This window comes from Triplophysa rosa, linkage group LG9 (genome assembly GCF_024868665.1).
Source record: "Triplophysa rosa linkage group LG9, Trosa_1v2, whole genome shotgun sequence".
Classification (NCBI taxonomy): Eukaryota; Metazoa; Chordata; class Actinopteri; order Cypriniformes; family Nemacheilidae; genus Triplophysa; species Triplophysa rosa.
In genome coordinates this window covers 8,060,941-8,084,993 of record NC_079898.1, presented here as the reverse complement: position 1 = coordinate 8,084,993, position 24,053 = coordinate 8,060,941, and the positions used below count along the sequence as shown (strand labels likewise).

Sequence of the window (24,053 nt, the reverse complement as noted above, 5' to 3'; positions counted from 1 at the left end):
TGGCCGCCCACCCCAGCGGTCGGGGGAGGATGCTTAGGCTCCTCAGACCAAAGGTGAATGAATGAGCACGCCGGCTTCCCTCTTATACCCGGACATCCGGGGAGGAGCCCGGCATGCAAATTTCATTCGCCAATTTTCATTGGCCTTTTCAATATACTCAGAAGATGATAGGTTCTCAAGACAACCCCATTCTGTCGGTTCGACACAACGTCTCGTTCCCTCCATCAGGGAACCGAGGTTACATCCGTAACCGAGACGTTTTACATTCCTCGACACAGAACTGTTTCAGAAAACAGTATTAAAGGAACAGTTCACCTAAAAATGATAAGTCTGTCTTCATTTACTCACCCTCAAGTTGTTCTAAATCTATATAAATGTCTTTGTTTTGATGAACACAGAGAAAGATAGTTGAAAGAATGTTTGTAACCAAACACCATTGACTACCATAGTAGGAAAAATCACTTTTTAAATTTCTGTTCTGTTGAACACAAAAAAGATATTTTGAAGAATGTAGGAAACCAAACAGTTCTGGGGCACTTTTCACTACCATTGTAATTTTCCTAATATGGTAGTCAATTGTGGCCAAGAACTGTTTGGCAGTCTCAGTTAATCAAGTCATATGTGGAGTTCATGACTCAAGTTGTCAAGGTATGAAAGGCTGTGACTGTAAATGCTCTGCTATTTAGGTTTGTGTTTAAATGTGTTTATTTTCTGCTGAATGTTCTGTGTGTAAACACTACCAAAGCTATTTCCGAGTGGCAGGAATGTCACTGTTTACTTGATAATGACAGATCTGTGTTTGACTCTTTGTAATTGGATGTGCTCTCCTAGACAGAGCTGGTAACAGGGTGATAATTGCGAATGCAGTGATGTCTTAGAGTGGGTGTGTATTGTGGGGTGTTGAAGCAGATTGCCCTACGACTGTCGTTTTTTTCCCAAGCTCTGGACACACCAGATTAATCAAAACTGCTACAACCAATTATGCCCTCTCGTTGTGGCTACAACACCAAGTGTAAAAATAACCTCAAGATCAAATCTATACACTTTAGACCAGGGGTCACCAACTAGCGGACTCCGGTCCGAATGCAGACCTCAAAGCCTTTAGACATAATAAATAAATGAATGCCTAACATTATTTTCTAATGCAATAAAATTTATACCAGGCACATCAAGGTCTGCTCAGTAGCAGTTTGGGTCCTACGGCGCCACGGACAGTTAACATATGAGCACTGTTGCTACGTTCAGACGTCGATGTCGTGTAGTGAAGAGAGACGAGACAGACTCGCTGCACAGCGCACAGACAGATGTAGCTCTCAGTGACTGAAAAACAATGTCCTTTTCAAAAGTTAGAAAAGTTGATGCTGAAAACGTCTCGGTTACGTTTGTTACCTCGGTTCCCTGATGGAGGGAACGAGACGTTGTGTCGAACCGACAGATGGGGTTCGTCCCTGAGAACCAATCGCTTCCGACTTTGTAGAAAAGGCCAATGAAAATTGGCGAATGAAATTTGCATGCCGGACTCCGCCCCCGGATATCCAGGTATAAAAGGGAGACGGCGTGCCTCATTCATTCACCTTAGTTCTGAGGAGCCTGAGACCTCTCACGACTGCTGCAGAGGACAGCACGTGTTGTGGCAAGAGGACACAACGTCTCGTTCCCTCCATCAGGGAACCGAGGTTACAAACGTAACCGAGACGTTCCCTTTCTGTCGGTCTCTCGACGTTGTGTCGAACCGACAGATGGGGTTCCAATGGAAAATGCCATAACACTGTGCCCTGTCACAATCTCAATGAAGCGACGGTGACTGGCCTGGGCGTGTCAGCCATGAGCGCTACTGCGAAATTGTAGCCTACCAGTGGGTAGGTAGGGGGTCCCAGAGCTTTCTTGAAAGGTGGGAAGGCCCCTACCTTCGGCCTCACAGGCGGCGGCCTTGTTTCTCTAACAGCGAGAAGCCGCCCGGAACCGTAAGGCCACTGGGTAAGCGCTACTTACTCAAGTGGGGGCTGCGCTACAGAGACCACATCCTACCGCAGGGAGGAGTCTAGTGGAGATACCAACATGGTCTCACCGATGGGGGAGAACTCATGGGAAGAAAGAGCGGTTGAAGAGAAAACCGCGAGTTGGAGGTCCACCTAAGGAGGTCATGGGTTACCAAGGTGGGAACCAGCATGAGGATACATCAGACGGAACCGCCCTACTGGGGGGTTGCAACGTCTGGTAGCACTAGGTCCGGTTAGAGCTATGTTGCGAATAACTCCGGAGATACCTGGCCTAAGGGGCAGGGCTGCTCTGCCCAGCCCGCCCGCAGGAGGTGCTTGCTAGTGATGGATGGAGTGCCTGTTCTTCACCCAGTGGGGGAAGAAGGGAGGCTAGTAGTACGCTGACCCCCTTAAGAGAAAGGGGGGTTACTGTCATAGGCGTACACCCTACCGGCCGCCTGTCTTGCCTGATGCCTGCAAGACTCGAGCCGATACCGGTTTTATGCGGAGGCTGTAGGACCTTGCGAAGGTGATGGGTGTAGCCCAACCCGCAGCTCTGCAGATATCTGCCAGAGAGGTGCCTCGAGCCAGTGCCCACGAGGAGGCTGTACTCCGTGTGGAGAGAGCTCTCACCCAGTGGGCGTAGGCGATCTTAGGACAGGTACGCCAAAGTGACGGCGTCCATGATCCAGTGCACCAATCTCTGTTTGAGACAGCCCTCCCTGCTGATCTCCAAAACAGACAAAGAGCTGCTCAGAGCTTCTGCGGTTCTGCGTGCGGTCCAAGCAGAGGCGCAATGCGCCTACTGGACACAACACGGATGGGGTTGGGCCTTCTTCCCCGGTGGGGAGCGCCTGTAAGTTCACCACCTGGTGTCTCGGGGGAGTGGTGTGAACTTTGGGCACGTAGCTAGGCCGGGGTCTCAAGATAGCGTGAGAATGACCGGGCCTGAGTACTAGGCAATCTGTGGACACGGAGAATGCTTGTAGGTCCGCTACCCTCTTGAGCGTCCTCCCGAGAGCCGTCTTCATCGAAAGTGAGAAAGAGCGGAATCTCCGAGGGGGCTCCAGGACCGCATCAAGGTCGTAAGAGGGTACGGAGCGTGGGTGAGGTGGTAGCCTTCCCGCGCCCCTTAGGAACCAAATGATCAGGTTGTGCTGTCCTAGAGACTACCAGCAACTGGGTCGTGATGAGCGGCAACAGCGGCTACATACACGTTCAGTGTGGACGGGGAGAGATTATTCTCGAGTCTCTGGGAGGACCGCACCCACTTGATCAAGCAACTCCGCAGGTCTTCTCTTCGAGAAGAGCTCTTGCGAGAAGGTCTTCTCTTCGAGAAGAGCTCCTGGTGCTCTTCTCTTCGAGAGGAGCACCAGGATGAGAAGAGGCACCACTATAGGCTTATAGTCGCCTAGTGGCCAGGGCCCTAGCCTGAGTAGTGGTCTTAACCGCCGCAGGGGTTAGGCCACTCAGGATCTCCTCGTTCCATCAGGGGGGCCAGACATGGAGGTTCCAGAGGTCTAGCCCGTGATGCAATCCCAGGCCGCCCATGCCCGCTGGCATTGAGGGCACACTCCACCCGGGGTGTAGCCTCCTCGTGGGCACTGGTGCAGGGCGCCTCTCTGGCAGACATCTGCAGAGCTACGGCTTGGGCTACGCCCAATACCTTTGCAAGGTTCTGCAGCCTCCGCGTGGAACCAGTGTCAGCCTGAGTCTTTCCAACAGGTGAGACCGGCGGCCGGTTGGGTGTATGCCTGCGAAAGTGCCTTCCCTATCCTAGATGGGTCAGTGTGCTATTTCCGCCTCCCTTCTTCCCCCACTGGGCTAAGAATAGGCATTCCATCCATCATTAAGCAATTCCTGGTGGCGGGCAGGGCGGAGCAGCCCTGCCTCCGTAGGCCGGGTATCAGCTGAGTTATCTAGCGTATAGCTCTATCCGGACCTAGTACCCCACACGAAGTACCCCCCCCCAGCAGGGTGGTTCCGTCTGATGTAGCCTCATGATCTGGTTCCCATCTTGGTAACCCATGACCTCCCCTAAGTGGACCTCCACCTTGCGGTACTCCCTTCAGCAGCACATTCCTCCCATGAGTACTCCCCTGCCGGCGAGACCATGTTGGTGTCTCCACTAAACTCCTCCCTACGGTAGGAAGTGGCCTCCGTAGCGCGTTTCCTCAGTGAGGAAATAGCGCTTCCCCAGTGGCTCTTACGGTGCCGGTCGGCTTCTCGCTGTTAGAGAAACAAGGCCTCCACCTTTGACGGCCGGTGGCAGGGGCTTCCCACCTTTCCAAAGCTCTGGGACCCCCTACCTCTCCACTGGATGGTTACAATTTCGCGCTTGCGCTCACGTCTGACATGCCTAGGCCAGTCAGTGTCGCTTCGCTAGAGATTGTGACACGGCACAGCACCATGGCATTTTCGATAGGAACCCCATCTGTCGGTTCGACACAACGTCGAGAGACCGACAGAAAGGGAACGTCTTGGTTACATATGTAAGCGCTGTTCCCTGATGGAGGGAACGAGACGTTGTGTCCTTCATGCCACAATGCTTGCCGCCCGCTGCAGCAGTCGAGAGATGCTCTCAGGCTCCTCAGCACAAAAGGTGAATGAATGCCGTCTCCCTTTTATACCCGGATATCCGGGGCGGAGTCTGGCATGCAAATTTCATTCGCCAATTTCATTGGCCTTTTCAAAATTAGTCAGAAGATGATAGGTTCTCAAGTCAAACCCCATCTGTCGGTTCGACACAACGTCGAGGGACCGACAGAAAGGGAACCGAGGTTACATCCGTAACCAAGACGTTACATACGTAACCAAGACATTTTCTTTTAAAGTTGTTATGTTGAAATGAATGTATGTTCAGTGCAGGTTTAGAGATTAGGGCATTTTGCACATTTTCCTTCATTATATTGTTGTCAGACATTGTTATGCCATCGTATAGATATGAAAAACCATCTATTCATATTTTTAGGTATTTAATTTCCGGACCTCGGCTGGTAAGGAGGATTCGTTTACTGGACGTCAAGCAATTTTAGTCTTTATTAGTTGAAGACTCCTGCTTTAGACAGTAAAAGGGCAACTATGATGCATTGTTTTGCTTCTTGGTTTGCATGACACTGTCAAAACAGCAAAAATTTGCAAAAAGTAATGTTATTCATGTGAAACTGAAGCTTTAAGGAATGAACCAGGACAATGACACAGCGTTTGTCAAGTTCAATTTAAGTAGAGCTCAATTGGTAAAGGATTGTGCTAGAGACCCCAAAGTCATGAGGTTGACACCCAAGAAATGCATTAAAAGTACATTACAAAAAAAAACAAGCATCTGCCAAATACATTTTTTTGGATGAAAATAACACAGAGAAAACTAATGACATGGAAAGCATAAACCTCAGAACAATAAATTATTTTTCACAGCGACTGCTAAATGTTGACAGGCTACACCAGTCAGACAACATATGAATGTCGCCCGTTCCCAGGTTTTTTTTTTTTTAAGACGCCACCATTCACCAATAAGAAGCATGAGCTATAAAATACCTTTTGTTATCTATTCTTGGCAAGAAATCGCAGTGATGTGTCCTGACAGGAACAGAATTGTGAGGCCAAGCTAATGGCCTTGGGTTTAGAAATCATACACTTCCTCTGAGAAAAAGAAATATCAGTATGAGTTCTCCGACTGAACAGTCTCACTGGCTTTACAATTCTACTATATAGGCCTCTAGACGAAACCCACGTGCAATGCTTTACTTAAATGTTCACAGCACGTTCACTTGGATTAAACCTAAAGCAGAAGATAAATAAGCAGACAGTGAGATGGATTGCTGCTTACAGTCAACTGGTCTGATTTACAAGAAAATGGCTCATGTGCTTCGCATACAATGTGCTGCCACACAAGGTTGTGCGCAGTGCTAAAGTTTTGTGGCTCTAGCTCATTGCCTTGCTATAAGTTTTATAAACTGTTTCTATGGCATTTTAGGTTATTTTTAGGGTGGTCCCCAGGGCATTGTTATGTGGTTGCCAAGACGTCATAAGAGGTTGTTAACAAGTTGCTATGGTTTGCTGGGTGATTGTTAGGGCATACGTGTTTCGTAGGATATTCTTGCTATGTTACTCTGGTTCCCTTTCTGTCGGTCTCTCGACATTGTGTCGAACCGACAGAATGGGGTTTGTCTTGAGAACCTATCATCAACCTATCAGTATTTAGAAAAGGCCAATGAAAATTGGCAAATGAAATTTGCATGCCGGACTCCTCCCCGGATGTCCGGGTATAAGAGGGAAGCCGGCGTGCTCATTCATTCACCTTTTGTTCTTCAGAGCCTAAGCATCTGATGAGCGATCTTCAGATCTTCACTGATACAATCCTGCTGGAATCTACAACATGGTGCAGCGGACCGTCCCTTCCTGCAGCGACTCTCCCCTGGGCGTCTCGGCAGTTCCGGAAGTGTCTGAGCATTTTTTTTCTAAAAGAGCAAATTTCTCCAGCGTGGCTTGTCCCGCTGTTCTCTTGGGTGCGACGCACTCATTGAGGAAGGGGACGGACACGATGTCTGCCTCAGGTGTTTGGGTCTCCGGCACGCTGAGGCAGCCTTCGTGGATACGTCCTGCCCGCACTGCGGGCGGATGGCGATCCAGATGTTGCGGTCACGGGTGGCTGTATTCTTTATGGATAAAGCCACCACCCCGTCTGCTACCCGATCCGTGATGACAGTGACTACGGCCCTGCCGCCCGCTTCGGTTAGCACCGGGGGTGATATGGGGATCACTGTGAACGTTAACCCGCCAGCCGCAGGCTCATGGACCGTTCACGCCCCGTCTCGCTTGTCTGACCGTTCCTCAAAAGACGGTCGTACCCCGTCTTGTTCCTCCGCCACGTACTCGGAAGTACGTGACGAAGATGAGATGTCGATCACAGCATCGGAGGGCGACCTTTTGGCATCCGACCCCGACGATTCCTCGGAGCTTCCTCCCCCGGGGGGTCGAGCCCAGGAAGAAGCGGACGTTGAGCCTTTACCCCGGCGCTCGCGGCTGGATACGTGGTACCTGGGATCTGAGCGCGGCTCCAAGCCGAGTCCCAGCTCCGGTCCCGTTCTTCCCGGAAGTGCATGAGGAGCTGAGTAAGACTTAGAACGCGCCCCTCACAGCCCATTCCAATCAGAAAAGCTTAGTCGCCCTTACTTCCCTCGATGATGGGGCGGCCAGGGGCTATGTCGAGATTCCCCAGGTGGAGCGTGCTGTCGCGGTGCACCTGTGCCCACAGACAGCGGCCACATGGAGAGCTCGGCCTACACTCCCATCCAAGGCGAGTAAGTTTTCGGCATCACTGTTGTCGAAGGCTTACACGGCTGCGGGTCAGGCCGCCTCCTCCCTCCACGCCATGGCCATCCTGCAGGACCACCAGGCCAAGGCGTTGAAGGAGCTTCATGAGGGAAAGACCGACTCAGCGGTAATGCAGGAACTCCGTACCGCCACCGATCTCGCTCTACTGGCGACTAAGGTGACGGCACAGGCCCTGGGTCGGGCGATGTCCACCATGGTGGTCCAGGAGAGGCACCGCTGGCTTAACCTTGTGCAGATGCGGGACGCCGAGAAGGTTCGCTTTTTTGATGCCCCCATCTCGCAGGTAGGGCTGTTTGGTGACACAGTTGAGAATTTTTTCTCCGGCTCCAGGCTGCCTCCCGGAAAAGGACGTCGATGAGGAATCCGCCTCCCCATCAGCAGCCGTCACGGAAGCAGAAGCAGCCCTGACGGAGAGACCCCAGGGAGATCGAGGCTACCATCGGGCCCCAACCCAGCCACTCCAACACTGGGTCGGATAGGGACGGTTCCTGCCCCGTCCTACCATCAGCTGGTCCCACCTGGGGGGCCAGCGCCCACTTCCTCACAAAAAGAGTTTCCTCTCTCTCTGGGTTTTCACAACCGTTCCCACCCTCTGTTCGATGGTGGACGGCAACTCAATGTTGCGTCGCGGAGAAACGTAATGTCGAGTATAAACACCAGCCCTCAGCACAGACAGTGCGTTGAGCTGGACAGTCGCCAGGCATGAAAAACAGCAGGACCTCCCCCGGCAAGGAATCCGTACTGCTAGGCATCGAACCACCCCCCGGGGGGGACGATGAAGCAGATCAAACCTCTAGTCCCCCTGTCTCGGTTTCTGGGAGCTTGGCATCAGCTTCCCAGACTGTCAGGCTGGCTGAGGAAGACGATCCGTCTCAGCTACGCGATTCAGTTTGCTACACGTCCGCCCAAGTTCCGGGGAATCCTTTTTACCTCAGTCAGAGGCAGGGATGCTCCCATACTTCGGGCGGAGGTCGCCTCCCTTCTGGTGAAGGGAGCGATCGAGACCATCCCACCAGCTGAGATGTCCAGTGGGTTTTACAGCCCGTACTTCATTGTCCCCAAGAAAGGCGGGGGGTTGCGCCCTATCTTGGATCTGCGTGTTCTGAACAAGCACCTACACAAGCTGCCTTTTAGTATGGCCACGCAGAAGCGCATCCTGACGTCCGTCAGGCGTCAGGACTGGTTCATGGCAATCGACCTGAAGGACGCGTACTTTCATGTCTCGATCCTCCCTCGACACCGGCCGTTCCTACGGTTCGCGTTCGAGGGACGGGCATATCAGTACAGGGTCCTCCCCTTCGGACTGTCCCTGTCTCCACGGGTCTTTACGAAGATCGTGGAAGCCGCCCTCCTTCCCCTCAGGGAAGGAGGTGTGCGGGTACTAAACTATCTCGACGACTGGCTCATCTCGGCTCACTAGCGAGATCTGTTGTGTACACACAGGGACCTGGTGCTCCGGCACCTAGATTGGTTGGGGCTACAAGTCAACTGGGAAAAGAGCAAGCTCTCCCCCACGCAGAGCATCTCCTTTCTTGGTATGGATCTCGACTCTTTCTCCATGACAGCGCGACTGACTACAGAGTGCCCCCAGTCAGTGTTACACTGCCTGAAGCACTTCAGGCAGCCAGCGGTCCCCCTGAAACAATTTCAGAGGCTCCTGGGGCACATGGCATCCTCGGCGGAGGTGGTCCCCCTCGGGTTGATGCACATGCGACCGCTCCAACACTGGCTACAGAGTCGGGTTCCCTGGAGAGCGTGGCACACCGGCAGCAGGAGTATGGTCATCACGCCTCTCTGCCGGCGCACCCTGACCCCCTGGTCGTCTATGGCCTTCCTACGGGCAAGGGTCCCCCTAGGGCAGGTGTCAAGACACGTCGTAGTAACGACGGATGCCTCCCTTCATGACTGGGGTGCAGTGTGCACCGTGCACGCAGTGTTGGGGCGGTTGACGGGTCCCCGCCTGCGTTGGCATATCAACTGCCTAGAGATGTGGGCTGTGCTACTTGCACTGAAGAGGTTCCATCCTCTCGTGCAGGGCAGGCACGTGCTAGTCCGGTCGGAAAGCACAGCTGCCGTGGCGTATATCAACCACCAGGGTGGCGTTCGTTCACGGCAGCTAACACGACTCGCCCGACGCCTCCTCCTGTGGAGTCAGCAGGTGATCAGCTCCCTGCGAGCCATACACATCCCGGGCGACCTGAACCAGACAGCAGACAGGCTCTCTAGTCAGTGGTCACCTCGCGGAGAGTGGAGACTCCACCCTCACGCGGTTCAGCTCATATGGGAGCAGTTCGGTCGGGCGCAGGTGGACCTGTTTTCCTCCCCGGACTCCACCCATTGTCTGCTTTGGTACTCCCTATCCGACGGTCCCCTTGGTACGGATGCCCTTGCGCACAGCTGGCCGCGGGACAAGAGGAAGTACGCCTTCCCCCCAGTGAGCCTCATTGCACAGACCCTGTGCAAGGTCAGGGAAGAGGAGCATCAAGTGCTACTAGTTTCGCCCCATATTGGCCCAACCGGACTTGGTTCTCAGAGCTGGTGAGCCTGACAACAACTCCCCCCTGGCCGATTCCCTTGAGGAAGGACCTCCTTTCTCAGGGGAAGGGCACGTTTTGGCATCCCAGGCCAGACCTCTGGAGCCTCCATGTCTGGCCCCTGGACGGGACGAGGAGATCCTGAGCGACCTACCCCCGGCGGTGGTAGAGACCCTCATACAGGCTAGGGCTCCGGCCACTAGGAGACTGTATGCCTTCAAGTGGCGCATCTTCTCGTCTTGGTGCTCTTCTCACGGAGAAGACCCGCAGAGATGCTCGATCAGGTACGTACTGTCCTTTCTCCAGGAGAGACTTGAGAAGAACCTCTCCCCTTCCACACTGAAAGTGTATGTTGCCGCTATAGCCGCACATCACGACCCAGTTGCTGGTAAGTCTCTAGGACAGCACGACCTGGTCACCAGGTTCCTGAGGGGCGCGAGACGGTTGAATCCGTCTCGCCCGCGCCCCGTACCCTCTTGGGACCTCGAAGTGGTCCTGCAGGGCCTCCAGAGGCCCCCCTTCGAGCCCCTAGGGGAGGCCGATCTTTCTCGCCTGTCGATAAAGACGGCCCTCCTGGTAGCGCTCGCCTCCTTCAAGAGGGTAGGGGACCTACAAGCATTCTCTGTGTCCTCGGGTTGCCTAGAATTCGGGCCTGGAGACTCTCACGTTATCCTGAGACCACGGCCCGGCTACGTGCCCAAGGTTCCCACCACTCCCTTCCGGGACCAGGTGGTGAACTTGCAGGCGCTCCCCACCGGGGAGGAAGACCCAACCCCTTCCGTGTTGTGTCCAGTACGCGCACTGCGCCTCTACTTGGACCGCACGCAGAGCTTCAGAAGCTCTGAGCAGCTCTTTGTCTGTTTTGGAGGTCAGCAGAAGGGGAGGGCTGTCTCCAAACAGAGGCTGGCGCACTGGATCGTGGATGCCATCGCTACGGCATACCGATCTCAAGATCGCCCCTGCCCGTTAGGAGTGAGGCACACTCCTCATGGGCACTGGCTCAGGGCGCCTCTCTGGCAGACATCTGCAGAGCTGCGGGTTGGGCTACGCCCAACACCTTCGCGAGGTTCTACAACCTCCGCGTTGAACCGGTGTCAGCCCGCGTCCTGCAGGGCAACAGGTAGGACCGGCAGCCGTTGGGCGTACGCCTGCGGAAGCCCTTCCCCCTTCGGGGGGAGCAGTGGCGATCCAGCCTCACTTCTTTCCCCTCGGGTAAAGAATAGGCATTCCATCCATCACTAAGCACCCTTCCAGGGGACAGGCTGGGCAGAGCAGCCCTGCCCCCTTAGGCCGGGGAACAGTTGAGTTATCCCCCACATAGCTCTAACCGGACCTAGTGCTCCAGACGTGGTAACACCCCCTCCGTGGGCTGTTCCGTCTGATGTATCCTCATGAATGGTTCCCACCTTGGCAACCCATGACCTCCCCAGGTGGACTCCCACCTTGCGGTTAACTCCTGCAGTCCGCACATTCTTCCCATGAGTTCTCCCCTGATGGTGAGACCATGTGGTGTCTCCACTAATTCCTCCCTACGGTAGGTAGTGGCCTCTGCAGCGTTTTTCCCCCAGGGGGGAATAATGCTTACCCAGTGGCCCGTACGGTGCCGGGCGGCTTCTCGCCATTTAGAGAATCAGGCCTCCGCCCGTGACGGCCGGCGTTAGGGGGCTTCCCAACTTTTTGTGGAAAGCTCTGGGTCCCCCTTCCTCTCCACTGGAAGGTCATAATTTCGCGCTAGCGTGTTCGTCTGACTCGCCCAGGCCAGTCAACGTCGCTCCGCAGAGATTGTGACGCGGCTCAGTGCTGTGGCGTTTTCCATAGGAACCCCATTCTGTCGGTTCGACACAACGTCGAGAGACCGACAGAAAGGGAACGTCTTGGTTACGGATGTAACCTCGGTTCCCTGATGGAGGGAACGAGACGTTGTGTCCCTCATGCCACAACACTGGCCGCCCACCCCAGCGGTCGGGGGAGGATGCTTCGGCTACTCAGACCAAAGGTGAATGAATGAGCACGCCGGCTTCCCTCTTATACCCGGACATCCGGGGAGGAGCCCAGCATGCAAATTTAATTCGCCAATTTTCATTGGCCTTTTCTAAATACTCAGAAGATGATAGGTTCTCAAGACAAACCCCATTCTGTCGGTTCGACACAACGTCTCGTTCCCTCCATTGGGGAACCGAGGTTACATCCGTAACCAAGACGTTCTTTCACAATCTGAAAAATATGAACGTGTTTTATATATAGAGATGTTTTGTCCGTGTTTACTGGTCTTGTCTGCAGAAACACAATCCTTTCATGAATTTACCCGTAGGCTTTTTTAAATTCTTCCATTATGAGATTCTGAGTTCAAAATAAAGCGAGCATTACACTCATGCATGCAAAAGGGTGTAAAACAGGGATGCTGTGTTATGTTGTTTTTTCACACCTATTTCAACTGAACTTTTCTCACAAACATTAACCAAAGGCCAGATAACAGAAGCCAAAACAATCAACAGTCATGGTATTGGCGGTAACATCTTAGAGCTCTCGGCTATGACATTCGGTTGCAAAGCTGGTGGAGAAAGTAGCTAAGCGCTGTTGATTGGGTCTCATTTATCACATCCTATCTGTCAGTCACTATAAACATGAGCACTTTGGATCCCTAAATCCCTTCATTAACCAAATTTTACCTATTCCCAAGCATAATGACTTGATAGACTGTGTAAATTAGAAGTGACAGATAAAATAAAGGGAGCCAACATGCACTCGATCCCCAGCTAAGCCACTTCTTTTTTATATACAGTAAGGCAACAAGCCCGAGTGTGCAAATTAAAAGAAAGAAGCAATCGATCAATTAGAAAGACTCATTTGGGATAGTCCGTGTTTAGCTTTCTCAGATCAGTGGCCAAGTCGCAGTAATTGAAAATGTCCATTTCTAAATGCCATCATTGATCAGGTGGAAGCCAAAGATAGTTGCTTTGGCAAATGAGTGGTGCCACAACATTTATACGAGGACGGAAAGAGCTGAAGTTCTCTGAAGAGGAAAAGAGCCTGCTTATAGTATGCAGAATCTTCCGGTAACAAACTTCCGGTGGCGCTGCTCTGCTGGCAACCCGGGCTCAGGTGTTGGTGTTACATTGTTATGTTTTTTTATTATTTTTTTTTTATTTGATCCTGTTTTAATTTCTTTTAATTATTTGACACAAAGGATGGTCGTGTTACGCCATGAGGATTTGTGCGAGATTTATGCTGTTGGCGCTGTTTGTTTGGGAGCTCGTGTGTCGAGGCCTTGCAACGCGGAGTAGCGGGGTGAAAGAGTGCTTGCTGCTAATAACCTATGCTAGAGATACGCCCTTTATCACTTCGAGCGGGGCCCATTTCAACAACTGTGGACTTATCCGAGGCAACGAAACTTCATTTGTTGTGGATAAAGTGCTTACGGAAGAGGGGGAAAAGGGGTGGTTTGCAACAACGTATGGAGAGGAGAGGGAGTAGACCACCGCTTCCCTCGGTTGTCCTTGGAAATGTACAGTCACTGAGAGGAAAAATAGAGGAGCTTCGTATTAACAACAGAGTGTGTTATGAATACCATGAGTCGAGCTTCATGGTGTTCACAGAGACATGGCTACACCAAAATATTCCTGATTCACTAGTTGAATTGGAAGGATGCTCCCTGGTTCAGTTGGACAGAACTAAGGCAGCCGGTAAGAGCAAAGGGGAAGGCATTGGCATCTGCATCAGAGAAGACTAGTGTAAGCAGTATAATATACAGGAGGCGGTATGTAACCCTGACTTGGAATTACTCTGCTTATCTTTAAGACCTGTTTACCTGCCAAGGGAGTTTGGGAACATTGTTATTTGTGCAGTATATGATCTTTGTGTTACAGTACCCGGATGGCAAAGCTTAGAATGCCGCAGCTCGAATTGCTGACTGTGTTCAGCAGTAATTAAACAAGACACCAGAAGCAGCGGTTTTCATTTTGGGAGATTTTAATCAGTGCAAACTGGAGCAAGTGCTCAATGGTTTCGATCAGTATGTTCAGTGTGTAACACGTGACCGAAATATTTTAGATAAATGTTATGGTAATATTAAAAAAGCATATATTGCTGGATCAAAACCACCATTGGGAAATTCTGACCATAACATTATTCATTAACTCCGATATACAAGAATGTGTTTAAATCCAGAAAACCAGAGGTAATGTCTATTTCTGTGTGGTCCGAGGACAGCATAGAAAAACTAAAGGGACGCTTTCTGTGCACAGATTGAGATATATTTCACAGCTTGGACATTAATGAGGCTACAGAGACAATTACTGATTATATCAATTTTTGTGTGGACAATGTGTTATGCCATATATCACAAAGGAGATTAAAAACTGTATTAATAGGAAAAAAGAGGCCTTTCATGAACATGATCGAGTGGGGTTGAGATTAATACAGAAGGAATTGAATTGTCTCTTAAGGAATGCTAGGAAAAGACAGAAAGAGATTTTAGAACAGAGACTCATATCAGATAATCATTCGAAATTATGGGACACCATTAAAGTCATGACTAATATGAACACAGGGATTAATCTTATCACTGATGACGACCTAAGGAAAGCAAATGAATTAAATGACTTTTATCTCAGGTTTGACACACATAATTGTACATTGCACAAGAGAGGAGTTTCGGAGTCAATTATAATAGAGGACACATCTGACAGGGTTATTGTGGATCTGCAGAAAGTTTGTACTAAGTACTAAGAAGTCCACAGGTCCTGATGGTATCTCTGCTTTATTGTTAAAATATTGTGCAGAGGATCTAACTGTGGCATGGTGTCCTATTTTTCAGCAATCTGTGGACTCACATATTATACCTGATCTCTGGAAATAAGCAATAATTGTTCCAATTCCAAAGAAATCAGGTTTGAGTGAAAACAATAATTTTAGTAGCCTTGACATCCTGTGTGATGAAAAGCTTTGAGAGGTACAGTATATGGTGCCCATTTTAAAAAGTTAATTCTTTGATTGATCCATTACAGTTTGCATACAGGCAGGGTCGTAGTACATCAGATGCTGTAAACACTGTCACTAATTTTATTACTAAACACTTAGAAAATCCAAAAGCTTATGCACGGTTATTATTTGTTGATTTTAGTTTGACTTTTAATACGATTGAGCCCCATCTTTTAATTCAGAAATTTAAAACGTTTCACGTGAATCCCTTTTTAACTAAGTGGTAATTTTCATTCTTGACTAATCGGACTCAACAGGTTAGAGTCAGTCATACTTTACTGGAGCTAAAAAGTATCAGTACAGGTGTACCACAGGGATGTGTTAGCTCCCCCATCCTTTTTACACTGTATACTAATGAGTGTTCAAGTTGTGAGCATAATAACTTTATAGTGAAATTCTCAGATGACACAGCGATACTTAGTCAGTAGAATACTGATTTGTCAGCACATGAATGGGTGATGTTGGGACCAAAAAACCTATCGCGTTTAGCATGCATATCACGAGTTCCGTATGATTCTCAGGAAATGCAAATATTTGGAAAACAAAAATGTATTTAAAAAATCATAATGTAATATTGTCCCTGCTGCCTAAGCAAGAGATAAGGGTTTTAGAAACACTGCTGATTGCATTAATTAGCTAATTTAAAAATATATATTTACTAGTATACTAAGGTAAAAACAACAGTATAATATGATGTATGAATATTATGTGTGTGTATATATATATATACGGTATGTATGTGTGCTTGTGCAACCACAGTGGTTGAATATTATAATAGTTATCATTATTAAATAGGAAGCACTTGATGAAATGAAACTCACACTATTTGTGTGCTCTGATAGAGTTGAAGAGATAAATGTACAGTAGTATTCATTATAGCACATATGTGAATGTGAAGATTTATAACTTTAGGTTAATGGCTCTTACATACACTGAAGCCTCTACCTCCATGGGTTACTGAAGAAATATGAACAAAATGCACTAAAGAAGCTATCTGTGAGACTGAGCAGCTGGAATAAAGATGTCAGTGTGTACAGTAATGTGAGTCAGTATGTGAACCTTGAAATGGTACTGTGGTCAGGATAGCAAAAAACCTCTGGCATAACCCCTGTCTCCCACCAACATGCCATCAAATAGTCCTATCATAGATCAGAGAAGGGAAGATTGTATTGAAGTTTGAAGATTTAACTTTAACTTTCACATTCTATTCCGTTAAAGTGTTCTGTACTGTTCCCCATTTGCTTTTACCTTTTTGGGATGGCACCACACGACGTCGTTCATCTGCAGAGCATAGGGATCTGGCGGGTACACAAGTCTGCATTAGTGAATGAACATACAGTAAGCGGGTGCCGAACCAGTGGTTGTCTTGTAGGCCAGAAGCAGAGTCTTGAATTTGATGCGAGCGACTATAGGGAGCCAATGTAACTTAATGAAGAGAGGAGTGACGTGCGCTGTCTTCAGTTCATTGAAGACCACTCTTGCCACCACATTCTGGATCATCTGTAGAGGTTTTGTTGTGCAAGCAGGGAGTCCAGCCAGTAAAGCATTGCAATAGTCCAGTCTGGACAGAACAAGAGCCTCTGATAGGAAAGGTCTAATTTTCCTAATATTGTAGAGCATGAATCTACAGGACCTAGTGGTGCTGGCAACCTGATCTGTGAAGTTTAGCTGATCATCCCAGGTTTCTGGCCATTCTGGAAGATGTGATGGTTGATGAGCCTAGTTGAATGGAGAAGTTGTACACTGGCTGTGTGTCTGATTACAAAACGATCTGTTAAAACAATTAAATCTCACTTTCTAAGGTTTAAAAAATAAACACAGATACTGTTGGCATAAATAATTCTCCATAATGTGATATATATCAAATACTACTTAGACACCTTCGCCGTTTGTATTTTACCAGGCTTTTTACTCTCTTTTTCCAGATTTAATCACAGTCTGTGTGGGCTCAAACACACATTCTTATCAACAATTCACAGCCTGCTCTGCTCTTCCAGTGAACAGAGAAAAAAAGCATGGTGTTCATGAATCATATTCTAGCCATGAGACAGAAAACTCTAAATCCGGTAATGCTAATGGGATTAAATGGTAAAGGTCAACGGTTAAAGTTTTCTGATGTGAAATTATTTTCTCCAGTTTACAGACAAGTAAAAGCCATTCGTAGGTTGATGTCCTGAAGAGGGTAAACACATTAACATTGAAGTGATTCACATTTATCTGTTTATTTAAGCAGGTCAACATGTTGACTTCTGGCTCACATTTGGTGTGATCCCTGCTACAGTAAGCATTAATGTTAGCACGTATGGTTGAACAAACCCATTAAATGTGTATTGATCTTTGATTCAATTCAGCATTGAACTCCTCCCACATCAGTGCTACAGACATGAATGATACAGGTCAAAATGTGATGCTTATTGACTTTTCTATGCAACTGGTGGACAATGAAGCAAGTGAAAAATATCCCATAAACACCAAAGGTGTCATCTAAAAGCAATCAATATAGCAGAACACATTTGCAGCAATCACAACAAACAATTCTGTTTGGCCTTCTAGTTTTAAAACTGAATGTTTTTGCCCCTTAATATCTACAATTATGACATTGCAGTCCGAGCAGAACTATTGTATAGTTAAAAACTATAAAACATGTCTGATAAATACCTGGTAACATTATCATAAAGTGTAAACATACAACAATGCAAATTGCGGCTTATAGATCAATAAAAAAGTGAGGCTGAATATATTACCGCAGACATGAGACTGTGTGTGTGCGTGTGTGCGTGTGTGTGTGTGTGTGTGTGTGTGTGTGTGTGTGTGTGTGTGTGTGTGTGTGTGTGTGTGGTGTGTGCGTGTGTGTGCGTTCATGTTTGTATATCCCGTTGGGGCCTAAACCTGAATACACACCAACACATGGGACTCGCGTCACCGTGGGGACCAAAATTGAGGTCCCAGGGGCAAAAACAGCTAATAAATTGTACAGAAACAATATTTTTACAAATCTAAAAATGCAAAAAGTGTTCTATGATCTTTAGGTTTAGGATAGGTTAGGGATAGGGATAGAATATACAGTTTACAGTATAAAAACATTACGCCTATGGACTGTCTACGGGGAAAGTAACCATAAGCTGTTGCGTGGTGTGTGTGTGTGTGTGTGTGTGCGTGCATACGCGTGTGGACTGTTATTGATGGAAAGTCTGTAATAGGAGCAGAATAGAGTCAGCGTTGGAGGAAATGAGGGTACGTGAGGTAACCGCTGGCCTGCAGGGTGGGTTGTGTGTCCTTTAAAATTCAGAGTTTTGATGATGCAACATCAGTCTGTTTCACAAAGACAGATTACTTAAATCATCATATCATAGCAAGTATCAGGGCATGTTTAAAGGTGCATTTTGTGATATTAAGGAGGATCTATTGACAGAAATGCAATATAAAATACCTAACTATGTCTTCAAATGTATATAAAGACCTTACATAATGAAGCGTTATGTTTTTATTACCGTAGTATGAGCTATTTCTATCTACACCGTGGGTCCCCTTACATGGAATTCATCATGTTGTTTTACAGTAGTCCTAAACGGACAAACCGCTCTACAAAACGCGTTTCATAAATACATTATCTCATTCGGGAAGGAAGCGAAAACATGAAGACATCTTAGTGCTGTGTCAGCCACCTTAGTGCTTCGAAAGGGTGTGGGGAGGGGTAGATGGAGCCGTTGGTTGCAATTCACAAGCTCACCACTAGATGCCACTAAAATCACAGAACCTTTAAGAAGGATATTTATTATTTTTTCTCAATAGTAATGGAAACAACTGGATCGCCCTGATTACTTACCCCATTCTTTAGATAACAACTTGATGGTCAAACTTTGTGGTGAAGTCACTTTCCGTTCAAAGCCATTTTAAATTAAAATGAAACTATATCGAGAAATTGCATTAAATAGTTTTAATGAACCGATTAAAAATATATATTATTATGAGTGAATTATGTCACCACTTGGTCCCTGACATCCCAGCCTTGCATATTTTACTTTCCAGTGAAGCCAGGATGTTTATTGTAATTTTATTCTCAGTAACAAACTACAAACAACTAAACAGAAGTTATAAACACCCATTATTGAATAAAATAATGAACATTTCTGCCTTACTGAACATAGCATGTCAAGCTACTTCTCGTCCACTTTTACCCCACCTCCTTCCCTCTCCACTTCTACTCTGCACCTCTTCAGTCTACTTTCATTGGCTGCTCCATCTGAATCCCGATCACTTTAGAAACACTGAACCACGAGTGTCTCCTTCATTCTCTTAATTGCGGGTTTTTCTCTTCAGATTTTCTCTCGTTAAACACACACAATTACCGGAGAAGCTGAGAATGCGTGACTCCTCTAAATTGCAGGTTGGGTATAATTGTTGCATTTCACGATTTTCTGTCCCTCTTCATAATCTCTCACAATCAGCAAGTTGTTTTGTACCCCATTAAAGAGCCTGTTCTGCTGCTGTCTCCAATCAGACATTCAGAGGTTTAATGACATTATGATGCAACGGCTCTTATGCGCTGCAATGATTCTTTCTGCCAAGTACTGTAAGTTTCAGAACTGAAAACTTAAACCACGCTGGCCCAAGAGACCATTTTTTAATAATTAAGCAAAAACAGCTGGTTTTGAACTTTCTGATGTGAGACAGATGAAATCATTAACACAAATCAACACACTATTTGGTGTTCAGCAGGCCAGCCCAATTGCAGAGAAGTAACAAGGAAAAAGTAAGGCTCCATAGGATGAACATTCTGTTGGCATAAAGGTAATGATACGAATTTAACCAAATGGCTGGGTTTGTCCATAATGTGACCCAACCATGAGTTTAAACAAGCCAGCATTTTTAAGCGTTTAAGTGCCATACCTACAAGGTTGCATACCTCATGCATCAGTCGAGCAACTGCCATTGAGCAACTACATCTCTGAAAAAACCCGGGCGAAAGTTCAGCCTGCATATTAGGATCAGAAGTTGATATGAGGTTTGTGTGTGCTCAGCCTCCCGCTGCACTCATTTGAATAGTGAGTTAGCAGGGTAATAGGAACCGCATCCACTCGGCTCACTTCAGAGCTTCTGGCATACCCTTCACCCAGAGAAAATCAAATCCATAAACTGAAAACGGCCTCTGATGACACTGCACCAGCGCAACTCAGCAGATGGTTTACTTAGAATAGTGTGTTTGAAAATTGTGAAAATGAAGATCAAATGGTAGTGTGTCACTATATGGAGCGAGTGGTTTGTAAAATATCCTGCTAAGAGGCGCATATATGAAAAAGCTACAGATGTCACCAGGGTAAAGTGGCCATTGCTCTGTGATCCATGTCTATGAATATATAAAAGGCAGTAAATGAGAAACAGCAGGCTGTGAGGGTCCAGCAAACACTTCTTGAAGGATGTCTTTGGCTTGCATTCAACGTATTTAATTTCAACTTGACTTAAAGCTTCAAAACATAGAGGACTGTTATAGTATAGAGCTAATGCTGTGAAAAATAACATTTAGTGCCATTTTTGTTTTATGTTCAAGTGTTGAAAAGATTTTTTTTTTTAAATCAAGGCATCTGCTTCTAAGAGTCATTTAATGAGTTTATTGGTTCGGTTTTGCACTTACTGTCCAATGGGAGTTGAAGTGGCAACAGGTGATTTTATTAATTATTTATATAAAACGTATCATTTCAGCTACTAAAATTGCTCCTTTGGAACAACACAGGGGAACAATTCACGAAAAATCGATCTAATAATGTTATTGAAAAATGTATGTCATGCATAAAACCAAATGAGAATTGAGGAAAAGCTGGGTAAAACATTTGATAGGGTTGAATAATGCTTTGTGTATGTTAATAATGCAACTAAATAATCATCACGTTTATCAATCTCTGTTTTCATTATTCTCTGAGAGGGAGCAGAAAGTGGACAGCCTAATAGAATATAATCTATCTCTCATTTCCTCTCAGCACTGACATAATTGCCCATTTGGATGAATGCATGGCCAATCACCCAGCAGAACATTCAAGATCAAAGTATTACATTCAATGTATCTTAAATAAATAAATGCATCCTTACATGCAAATCGTTTTCTTAATATTAAATTTGCCACATCCAAATTTAATAATATTAAATTTTGCCATTCATCCTGATCTGATTCATAACCCGTCTCTCCCAACAGACATTAGAGAGACAAGGCAAGCAATTTTAACTGGAAAATGTATGCCTAGTAAACAATGACATGGTGCTAGTCTTCACTCTGATGTATACAATAAGTGCATCATAATGTATACATTAGAGTAAAAACCATCATCATATTAGAGGATGCAAAAGGGCATTAAGCATGTTATTGACCTTTATCTTCTTCCACAGCAATTCCATGGACCCGCCTGCTCCACTAATAGTACAGTGCAAAGGCCATCATTATTTTTTCAAAGCAGTTTTGTCATTTTCCGCGTGGATATCCAGGAGCCAAAAATAACACCTGTCAAATGGCAAATGTAAATCAAAAACTTCCCATGTGGGGGCAAAACCAGAAAGAACAGTAAATAACAAATAACTAACCTAGACAGGATATATAGACAGAGCTTGACTTACTAGTGACAGACCACGATAAGGTGTAAATACAAAACGAACCAGCACAGGACAGCAAACACAAGGGCATTAAATAGGGAGACTAACAAAGGAAGATAACAATGGGCAGGTGTGGGTAATGAGACACAGAAGGAAAGCTAACGAGAGACGAGAGGGGCAGGGCCAAAGACACGACACCGGAGAGAGAGTATATGGAAGGCCGTAAGTGCCAAAACGTCTCTCTCCACACAAAACCTAAGGCTTTGTCATGACTCTGCCACAAGACCAAGAACAGACATGACATGATGAGGCAGAATCATGACAATTTTTGTTTACATAACTCATTTGAAACAATTAGCCATATGCCTTCAGATAATTCAGAAAAAAGTCAGCTATATACCTTTATAATGCCCTTTTCATCCCCATGTTTCTGGCTCATTTACTTGAAAAACGAACAAAAGCCTTAAAGGCCACAGAATACTGTTGAAATCTCAGATAGGACCACAACTGTCCTTTGTGGCAGGAACATTAAAGCTGTACTCAAACAGACTGTGATGTAAAAAGAAATCTCAGTGGAGCAATAAAATAACATACCTGTTGAACTAAATGCCAAGTGCTGTGCTCAGATCAGCGGTTGGAGATTTACAGCATTAGTCCATCACATGACCAAACTGGAGTTAGTGGTACACTTCACAACTCATAAAACAAAAACAGTTCACAAGTGTGATGCACTATTGATGTAATGACATCTGCAATAACATTCCCATCTCTACACAAATCCAAACATTCAGAATTCCAATTCTGGCATAATTTGACAAATGCTATGAGAAGAGCTGATATAACTGTTAACAAAAGTACGGAATGCATCAAAGAAGTCAAACCTCACAAGGCAGGTAAGAAAAGCATACAGTATTTGAGGGTGTTGAATGCATAGAGGTAGACTACACTATTCAGACAGGTACCTCTAAAAACGTCACTCAACAAAGACACCAGTCACATTTAAAAAGCTAGAAAGATAAACCACTGGGATCTGAACATAGCAGTGGGGTGAACTTAACCTACTGTGCAAGAAAAAGTATGTCAAATACATTTGGTATCTTAGGTTAGATGTAGCCAGCTTCAGTCAGCTTAATTTAAGGATTAAGCATCTATTTCAATTAAAGTTATAGTCACCCAATAAAGAAAATTCTGTCATCATTTACTCACCTTCTTGTCATTTCAAGCCTGAATGACTTTTATTTCTGCTGCAAAACACAAAAGAAGATATTTTGAAGAATGGAAAGAATACTGATTCACTACTGTTGTATGGACACAAAATTATTGCAAGTCAATGGGTACCGCTGTGGTGCGGTTACCACTATCCTTTAAAATGTATTCTTTTGTGTTCTGCAGAAGAAAGAAAGCAGGTGAACCTTTACTTTAAGCAAAACTTAAAGAGTAGCTTAACCTGAATAGTTTATAACAGACTAATCTGAAAAAAGTGTAGTCCATAAGAAAATAAAATACTTTGGACAGATGGCCTGAAACCTGACCAAAGCAAAATTGAGGCAATTAAAATCTGCCCGTCCTGGTCTGCAAAACAGATCAGTACAACTTAAAGGGATGGTCACGGACCTTGCAAAGTTCATTCCAAACTTGTCACAGGCAATTTCTGAAGTCATTCTTTAAAATCAACAGATTTTAAGAACACATTGGCTACGAGCTGGACTCAATACTAGCTCCCTGTTCAGACATAAAGTGGACAAGTTATTACCAAGCCTTAAAGGCTTAAGGAGTGGTTTCATAAACTGTTCCATTTCTGAAAGCACTCTTTTATGACCGCCTAATGGCTTCAAGCATACCTGAAAGATCTGTAATGACTGTTTAGAAAACTTGTAAGAGTAGTGTAAAAACTTCTTGCTTATTTTATCATAAGGTGCCAGATGTGAAAATGGATTAGACTTCAGCTAAGCCTTCGCACAACATGAATGCTGTTTTCCTTGTGTGTTTAAAATTATGTTACTAGTAACATTGATGAGGCTTTCAAATTCACAGCTTGAAAAAGAAAACTTCTATAAGTCTATAAAACTCAACCACTGAAAAAACACACTCCTAAGGGAAGATGGTTGACGTAATGTAAAAGGATATGTACTGTGCTCTCTGATGGTTTTCCAAAAGAAAAATCCATATTCAGCACACAGTTGAAACATCACCTGGCTCATGGTCCAAAGTGATGATAGAGGCATTTAAACAAAGAACAAAGTGAAACAGTAGATAATTAAACCTTGTGTGCCTGCAGTGACAGTCACAGAGAGTAAAAGTGGAAACCCTATTTTCAAATCCAAATAATTGAGAAAAATACAGTATCTTTAGAAGTAGTGTTGCTTTAACACAAGGCCAGTGACTAGGCCTGTATGCACAGGTTTTGAACTCAGAAATGATCTTTACCAAACATAGATTTTCCTCAGAATGGTAGTTTCATAATTTAAAATGAATATCAATTGTTTTCAGAAAAGCTATTCTGATAATTGACGTAAAATCCGAGGAGGCGTAACTCATCCATTTTAAACTCACCCCCCCCCCAGGCAGCGCAGACACCTTTGACTAAATACCCAAATAAAGCGTCAAGTATAAAACATCCACCAATATGCAAAACAAAGGAAAGACG

The 24,053-nt window shown here is 46.2% G+C and overlaps 1 protein-coding gene across 3 annotated transcripts in view; it reads left to right on the top strand.

Moving 5' to 3' along the window:
• The window catches only part of LOC130559432 (hydroxycarboxylic acid receptor 2-like), a 55,937-nt gene that overhangs the window by 15,385 nt on the left and 16,499 nt on the right, over positions 1 to 24,053 (top strand). The window contains exon 3 of one of the 3 annotated variants that reach the window (XM_057342509.1): positions 4,899 to 6,017. The exons of the other annotated variants lie outside the window; for them this stretch is intronic. Within the exon in view, the coding sequence (XP_057198492.1) occupies positions 4,899 to 5,014 (116 nt within the window). The 3' untranslated portion in view covers positions 5,015 to 6,017. Of the gene's footprint in view, positions 1 to 4,898; positions 6,018 to 24,053 lie in introns of those variants that run through there. 3 annotated transcript variants of the gene reach the window in all.